Source organism: Parastagonospora nodorum (genome assembly GCF_000146915.1).
Source record: "Parastagonospora nodorum SN15 chromosome Unknown scaffold_57, whole genome shotgun sequence".
NCBI lineage: Eukaryota > Fungi > Ascomycota > Dothideomycetes > Pleosporales > Phaeosphaeriaceae > Parastagonospora > Parastagonospora nodorum.
Genome location: NW_001884602.1, coordinates 20,035 through 29,276, shown reverse-complemented (window position 1 = coordinate 29,276; position 9,242 = coordinate 20,035). Strand labels below are relative to the sequence as shown.

Here is a 9,242-nt window from a genome sequence, read left to right as displayed (position 1 = left end):
TCTTACTACTTAATGCGTTATTGCTCTAAAATAAAGGCAGAATTTATTCTTACTATTAATACTATATAATCTAAATAATTCTAAAGCTACTAAGCTGCTACTACTATATTTGATATTAATTACTATACTCTTAATTACTATATTAAAGGACTTACTTCTTATATAGAAACTATCTCTAACTACTAGAAACTTACTATAACTAAAGAGTAGATAATTATCTAATATATACTTAATCTTAATTTATAAAGATTTACGCTTTAGCTATATAAGATAGCAAATATAGCTAATAAGCTACTAGATATAAAGAGTAGTAAGCTTATTAGTAAGTACTAAGCTAAGCGCTTTATAATGCATTTATCTAAGCTTAAGATAGTCTTTAATTAAGTAAAGAATAAGTAGAGAATACTCTAAGAAGATCTAGAGATTATTAGCGCATAGTTTAAGCTTATAGAAGAGATTATAGCTAAGTATAGTATCTACTAGAATAATATATATAACTTTAATAAGACTAGCTTCTAGATAGGTATAATTAGCTCTATAAAGATTATTATAGGCATAGAGAGACGCGCTTAATCTAAGCTTATTTAGCTAAGTAATTATAAGTAAGTTATAATAATCTAGAGTATCTGCGCTGCTAAGTATATAACTCTGCTTTTTATTATCTATAAAAGATATATCTATATCTTAGCATAGTATAAAGAAGCTTTAATACTGTATAATTAGAAGCTATTAGTCTCTAAGAATAGCTAGATAAATAATATGCTTAGTCTAGAGTAGTTAAAGTATTTTAATATATATATAAAGGCGTATTAGATAAAAGCATACTAGCTACTTATTCTAGATAGCTATAAGAGCTACCTTAACTAGAATTTTAAGAACTATTATATTAAGAATAAGATTCTAACTCTTTGCATACTAGCTTATTTATTATATATTCTTTAGCTACTTAATATAGTTTATTTTTTACTATTAAAGCATAAGTACTTTTAATATATCTAGAACTTAGCATAGAAATATATCTTCTATATTAATAAGAAGAGCTTTCTTCTTATCTTTAAAGATATATTTTTTAATATATTTATAGAAGAGAACTATTAAAAGGCCTTTAAAGCTTTAGAACTTATTTCTATTAATATATAGATAGTATTAGATTATCTTAAAGTGCGCCTATATACTCTACTAGAACTTCTTCTCTTAGTAACTCTATAGCAATTAAAGACTCTAAGTAATACTTATAAGTTTAGATCTTAGTTAAAGCTTATACGCAATTTCTTACTCTAGTTACTTATTTTAGCCTAGACTAGCTTCTCTTAGCTTATAAAAGGTAGTAAGCTAATACTATATAAAAATATCTTTTAATATACCTAGATTTATAAGCTTAAAAAGCAATTAGTAGAGATAACTAAGCAGAAATTATATAAGCATAAGCAAATCTAGTAGAGTAGTATTATAGAGTATAGTAAAGTAGTAATATAAGTAGCTATAGAGGCATCTATAGCTACTAAGTAGTTAAAGAAGAGTTATAGTAGAAATAGTTAAGAAAGAGCTTAACTAGCTATATAGCGCTATAAAAACTATAGTAGAACTAAGTATAATATATAAATATATAAAAAGAATATAGAAGTATCTTCTAAATTAGATATAGGCATAATAGATATAGGCTCTCTTATAGATAGCAATAAAATTAAAGATGCATAACTAAAGTTTCTTATACTAAGAAATTTTAGATTACTTAGTAAGGTAAGTTACTTAGTAGTAGATTACGTTACTCTAGATTCTTTTTTAAATAGTATTAATATATAACTATAGTAAGTTCTCTAAGACTATTAATCTAATTACTAATAGTATAATAATATAGAGTACTACAGAAAACTATAAGGTTAGTTTATAAGAATACAAATATAGAAGAAGAGAATAGTATTATAAATCTATAAGAAGAGGCATAGCAGTCTTTATAAGATATAGAATGCTAACTAAGAAGAGTTAGCATAGAGATTAGTATATAAGAATTAATTAATAACACTACTCTATAAGGTCAGTAGTGAATTCTATAGTCTTAGTAGAAAGTAACTATAGAATAGTTATATACGTTCTATAAAATTCTATAATATCTTATAATATCTTATGCATAGAATAATATAGAATAATATAGAATATATAAGATAATACTAGTATATAGATAAGACGCAGAACTCTTATAGTTTAGTATCTTTAACTTTATACTTTAAGTTACTTAATATATTATACTCTTTATAGAAGCTTACTCTTATTATCTTAGTATATCTTATCTCTATATCTAGTGCTACTTTACTCTATCTATAAAAACTAACTTAAGCTCTTTAATATTAGCTATCTAATTATTAGCTACTTAAAAAAGGTTTTAATAACTAGCTTCTATAGCTTCTTAATAAATACTACTTTATATATATACTACTTTATTTTTATCTAACTCTTAGCTATTTAGTTTACTAGTATTACTACCTACTTATTTACTACTCTCTTATTAATATAAGAATTATGTCTAAGAATATAATAACTTAGCAGCGTATATCTAAGCTAATATATCTTAATTATATTTATAGTTATAAAGTATATAACTACTTTGCTACTTTATAGTATAATATAGCTAATATTATATTATATAAGAAGATAGTTAGTAGTAAGAGACTTAAGTAATAACTTATAGAACTAATTCTATAATATTAATAGTATAGTAGTATAGTAATCTACTTATTAGGTATCTTTTAATATAGCTAGTAAGCTAATATATTTAAAGTAGCTTAAATAAGTAAGAGCTATATTATAATTATCTCTAAATATAAGTATTAATACTAATATAATATAATCTACTAAAGTTAAGATATTAGTAAGAATAGTAAAGAGCTTAAGATAAGCATATTTTAATAGTTCTCTTAGATTATAGAATATTAGAGAATAGTTATAATAATAATAATATAATATAATAAGATAGAAGACTATAAGACTTAGATATAGCTAATATAAAATTTATTTTTAACTTATATATAACTATATATACTGCTTTTCTATAGTTAAGTATACTATAAAAATTATACTTCTTAAGCCTAGCTTAGAGCAAAGTAGTTATTATTATGCCTAAGGTAATTTTTAAGAAGTTTAGATATTAGTTAGTAGTGCTTATACTAGCCTTACTTAAGACTATTAGCTAATACTAAATTATATATTTTTATACTTTTTTTATTACTTTTTTATGCTAATAGTAAAAAGTAATTACTATTCTCTTTTAGTCTAGCTTATTTTTTAATAATACTTCTAGTTTATATTTTGTATCTAGAATAAATAGAGAAAGGATATATATTTCTAGAAGAAAGTAGTCCGCTTTAGTGAGGTTAGACTGCTTAGTAGTGATTCACGTTAGTTCAATTTAAAGCTTTGAACAGATACTCTAGCGAAAGCACTCTATTCTCTTAAGAATCTGTAGTTCGCAACAGCTTCTGGAGTAACATCGAACGCAAGTGAGCCTACTAAGGGTTTTACAGAGGAAACATGTAAGTAACCTAGAATGAAAGGATCATATGTCGCTCATACGGAATCAACCTACTTTCTAGTCGTTGAAAGAGGTTCGCAAGGCCATGTACAAGCAGACGAAGGAAGATGGCTACATGGCCGCTGCTGAAGCTAAGAAAAGTGGAATAAAGTATAAGTTGGAGAACATGTACAGCGACAGGATAAAATGCCATGAAGCTCATTTTAAGAATAGAGAGACTCATCTGACGTCTGTCGCTCAGTAGTGCAGCGCAAAGTTCCTTGCCTACTTCTTCCCCTTCTTCCATGCGGTACTATCACTAGTCACATTAACCTTCTTCGCCAACTGCGCATCAAACTCCGTAACAACACCCTTTCTAACCGGCTTGCCGAGGTTGTCGCTCATCGGCCTGACAACATCGCACCTTAGCGCCTGCGCAGGGCTCATACGCTCCATCTTCGTATTGTTCGTCTGAATGAAGAGCCTCTCACGCGAGTCGGCACCAGTATACGGCTTCCACTCAACAGCACGGTTAGCGCGGTCAGTATTGGGGTCAAGGTTACGGATGAAGCTGGTCCAGTAGCTGCGCACATGCTTGATGATAGGCGCATTGGTGGTGAAGTAGCTGGGTGGTTCGCTGCCGTCGGTGCGGTTTACGCCCCAGAAAGCATATGCGTTGACGGTGTGCCAGGCGCCGTAGCCGACTGCCTCGTCGGCTGGGTCCTGCACAGCATACTTGTAGTTGTACGTGGGTACGTCGTCGCGCGCGATCGCGTTCTGGATGTTGCGGGTCGGGCAGTGGGTTCCGATGTCGCCAATGGCGTCAGCAGCGTGGCGCCAGTAGAGTCCCTTTCCGGGGAATGAAGGCTTCGCGGGCTTCATGTAGAGATCGTCGATGATCGAGATGGAAGAGTTGCTCAAGCTTGGGTCTTGATTGGCCACCCATTTGACTGCATCGGCTGTAGTGTTAAGATCTTCTGGCGCGTTGTACTTTGTGCCCTCTTGAGCGCAGGTGCCCATGATCGTCGGTACCTTTGCGTACTTACCCTGGTCGAAGAGGTTCACAAGCGAGTCGGTGTAGAGGTCGCCATCGATATTGGGGTTGAACCAGCAGTTGGAAGAACGGATAGCCGACTCGTTCAACGCACGTAGACAGGAGAGGCCGTCCGTCGCATTAGCGCACCCCTTATCTTCAAGCAAGCACTGGTATTGCTCCTCGCCCAGCGCTGGAGTGCGCATCGTAACCCAGCCACCCGACTCCATAATACCGCCAGCAAACAGCTTCTTGCCTGTGTTGGCCGCCATCATGAGCGCAACAGAGGATCCACCGGCACTGACTCCATCAAGAACAACGTGGTCTGGATCACCACCGAATTGGTCGATATGCTCCTTAACCCACTCGAGGAGCTTGATCTGGTCGCGAAGCCCAGCATTGACATCACCACCTCCTGCTTTGACCGCTTCACTACTGAGGAAACCGTACAAGCCCACGCGGTAGCTGAATTGAACAAAGACGACCTGGCCGTCTGCCACAATCTCAGTGGGATCCCAGTTCGCGCTAGACTGCGACGAGAAGCCACCTCCCTGGAAGAACACCACAACTGGCAGCTTCGAGTCGACGCGGGCCTTGGAAGGCGCATACACGCTCAGGTAAAGACAGTCTTCAGCAATGGTGAAGCGGTCGTTGGGTCCGGAAACAGTCCAGTCATCAGGACGGCTAGGTGGGCATGTTGCACCGTGTCTAGTGGCGTTGATGAGACCGGAGACGATAGGGTTTTGCGGCGCCGCGAACCGACGCTCGCCAGTAGGTGGTGCCCCGTACTGCATGCCTTTCCAAGCAGAGACACCAAGCTCTGAGTCGACGACGGTTCCCTGATACTTTGCATAGCCAACATCGACGAGAGTATTGACGGCGTGCGCTACCCAAGAGAAGCCCGCTCCGGCGACGAGTAATTGTTGAAAATGCTTCATCTTCAAGGTGAATAATGACCAGACAGAAATGAATGTGAATGAGCTGTGCTCTAAGAAAGAATGGATACGTGCGCAAAGACACGAAAGCTGAAGAAAACGGATGTGGAAACGATTGACTTTTACATCGATTTTCCCCTACCTATAGTGGCCATATAAACCTGCCCCTCCGGATCGTTCATGGAAGCGTTCGAAACATATTAAGCCCGTTGTAGCTGGGTTATCATATACATGTTGCGTTCGGTCCGCACGCTGAATGAACGTGGAAATTGTGCTTTAATGTTTCTGCGTTGTTCAAAGTCGGGCCGTTGAGCAGTACGGCGATTCAGCTGTTTCACGGTGGCATTGCAGGGCGGATAGGGCCCAATCTAACTTGAAGCGGGAAGAGGCCATGACTCTCAGGGTCTTTGCCTGACGACCATCTTGTTCGTCCGCAAATCACGGCCTCCGCTCCGTTAGAAGGCGATTCGAGATGGAGTGTTGATGCGAAGGAGGGAACGCGCGGGGGAGGTTGACATACAAGAGGGATGCATGAATCGATAAGTAGTGGGTCCTGGTGCACAGACGAATTTTGTATGGAGATTGGTCGTTTATGGTAGAAGATTCGCCGCCTACTACCCATCGATTTATGCATCCCTCTTGTAACGTGTTCTACTAGGAGGTAGGCTACCTTACTAAAACGCGTGCAACGCGTCTTATCTTATCTACTATAACTCTCTTATAATACTCTTAAGCCTCTAAAAAAGAAGGCAGGTATCTTCTTGCTACTTAAGCGCTTTAATCTAAAAAAATTAGAGCTAATATAAAGCTGCTTAGCTTTATAAGATACTTTATATAACTCTTTAATAACGTCTTTAAGATATCTTCTTTCTATATAAAATAATGCATATTAATTAAAAGCTATACTCTATTAAAGAATAGTCTCTTATTTAGTAGATCTTAGATCTTAATTAATAAAGCTTTTCTTCTTAGAGTATTAATATATAATAAATAGTAGATACTCTGCTAGCTAACTATAGCTAGAATTCTCTATCTCTACTTATAAGTAAGAACTAAGTATTATACTTTATTAGTAGCTAGCTAAAGCTTAAGATAAAGTAGAACTAGAAAATTCTACTTATAAAAAGGTTAAGATATAACGTAGTTTATAAGCAAGCACTATATCTAAGTAAGTACTATAGTCTCTCTACTAAAATAACTATATAGTAATATAGCATAATACTATAATAAATTTATATACTATATATAATAATATATTATTCTTTAGAATTATTACTATAAGAGGCAGAACTCTAGAAGTTCTGCTAGCTATCTTTTATACTTTACTTTAGAAGATATAATATTCTAGCGCTTATAAAATAAGTAAAGTTCTAAAGGCCTAAGCTTCTAAGCTTAAAGTTCTAAATAGAGCGCAGCTTATTATATAAGCTTCTCTTTCTAATATTTAGTATATTCTATACTTACTTTAATAATATAATATATAATATGCGCTCTACTCTTTTAATATCTCTATAATCTTTATATAAGACTACTAATATAATATACTATTAAAATAGTTACACTATTAAAATAATTACCTAATATAGCTAGCTGCGCTGCAACCTTAATAACTTAATATTATAATAAGTAATTAGAATAAAAGATATATAGAATTACTTACTTAATTTAGCTGTATCTCTTCTATATATATGTATATTATAGCCTATATTGCTATATTCTTTATAGTGTTAAGTTAACCTTCTAGTAATATCTACCTACTATCTCTTCTTATGCCTTTATTTAGTAATCTCTACCTCTGCTTCTCTCTAAGTAATTAACTTCTCTGCCTCTGCTTATAATAGAGTCTCTTCTTCTTAAATATACTTTTTTTTATAACTTTTATATATAGAAGCAGCGTTATTAGCTGCCTCTAAGTTAGCAATTCTACTAGCTAAAAGCACTTAAGAATATACTATTATTTTAGCTCTTTTCTAGAACTACTCTATTATTTTAATAATTAATAATAGAGAGAAGTTAATACGCGTTTAAATCTAGCTCTAGATTAAAGTTAATTAAGCCTTTATCTCTTATATATTGCTTAGAGTCTTTAGCTACTAGAAAGTACTTAGAAGAAGTAGTATTAGCATATAAGGCTTTATATTAAGCTTTAATAGCACTGCTTCTAAGTTATCTAGTACTAAACTAGCTACTCTAAATCTAGATTTAATATTTTTAGATAAGAATATCTACTTATAGATCTTACTATAGGTATCTAGAAAGGCCTTTTTATTAATATAGTTAATATAACTATTTACTAAGACTCTAATCTTCTTCTTATAAGCATACTTTAAGATAGTAAAATAACTTATATTAAGTAGCTAAAGAAGATATAAAGTATAAGTAAGCATGCAGAGCGTAATAATCTTACTTTCTTTATACTATTTTTAGAAAGTAAGTAATTAGTAGCTCTTATAGCTATTAAGTATAAGTAGTTAGTAACTACTAACTATATACGCTTTAGTATGCTAAATAAAGTGCTCTAACTATGCTAAACTAATCTTATTTATAGTCTAACTATTCTTACTAATAGTAATTCTTTAGTTTTTATTCTTTTAGTAGTACTAAGCTTAGTTATAGTGCTTTGCTTTAAGTATAAAAAAGAGTAGTATAGACTACTCTATAGCATTAATGCTAGTAATTAAGATTACTTACTTATAATTACTAAGTTAGACTCTAAGTAGCTTTATACGCTTCTCTAATGCAGTAATAACTTTAATAGACTCTCTAATGCTTATTTAGAAGCCTATCTTATTAAAGTTATAAGTATCTTTATCTAGAATACTATACTTAGCTTTAATGTTGCGTATAAGGTTAAACTAGAGGCTTATAATCTTAAAATTGCTATAAAGAACTCTCTAGTAATTGCGTAGGCAGGTAACTTATAAGTTAAGATTAGATTACTAGCATATAAGCTAGTATACTTATTTAATACTAATCTTATCTCTGCTATGCGCAGTAAGTAGTTAGTTAGCTATATCTTATACATACTAAAGTATAGAAGTAAAACCTTGCTTATTAAGCTTTCTTATCTACTATATAAGAATCTTCTCTTCTAGCTTTTTTAGTACTAATTAGTTAGAGCAGAAATTACGTTATAAAGTCTAGCTAGCGCGTTAGTTACTAAGCGTACTTTAGTATATATTATAGATAGTTGCAGCGCACCTTTAGCTTAATAATATATTAGATTTTATAGCTTTAAGTGCTAAGATAATTCTATCCTTATAGAAAAGCAGCTTAAGATTAGTTAATTGCAGCATTAAGGTAAGTAGTAGAGAGAGAGATAGTCTTAGCAAAAGTAATTATTTTAATAGTGTAACTATTTTAATAGTAGATTACGTTATAATATCTTACTTAACTTACTTATCTTTTAAAGCTATCTTAACTTCTTTAGTAGCTTCTACTTATAAGTATTATTACTTTATTATATCTTCTACGCCTCTATTAGTAGTTATAGAGTATTCTAAAACTATAGCTCTCTTACTTACTAAGCGCTCTATAAGTACTACTAGCTTTAAGAATAAGCTTTTTATAAGTTTTATCTTCTTATATTTTTTCTTTTTTACTTTATTAACTTCTACTATAGAAGCTTAAGCTTATTAAAGATTCTAATAATAACTTATCTTTAGTTATAAGCTATAACGTATTCTATTATCAAGCTAGCTACTTTATTAAGCTAGCTACTTTTTCTTAGCATTACTCTTTTCTTTATAACTCTATAAGTTTTGGACTA

General features: G+C 32.5%; 1 protein-coding gene across 1 annotated transcript; it reads right to left on the bottom strand.

The window, feature by feature from the left end:
* Positions 1-3,790: 3,790 nt before the first annotated feature.
* SNOG_16576 (hypothetical protein) lies at positions 3,791-5,476 on the bottom strand (the record flags this gene model as incomplete). Its single annotated transcript, XM_001806620.1, has 1 exon — positions 3,791-5,476. The coding sequence occupies one exon, from the start codon at positions 5,474-5,476 to the stop codon at positions 3,791-3,793; it is 1,686 nt and encodes a 561-aa protein (XP_001806672.1).
* Between the last annotated feature and the right edge of the window lie 3,766 nt (positions 5,477-9,242).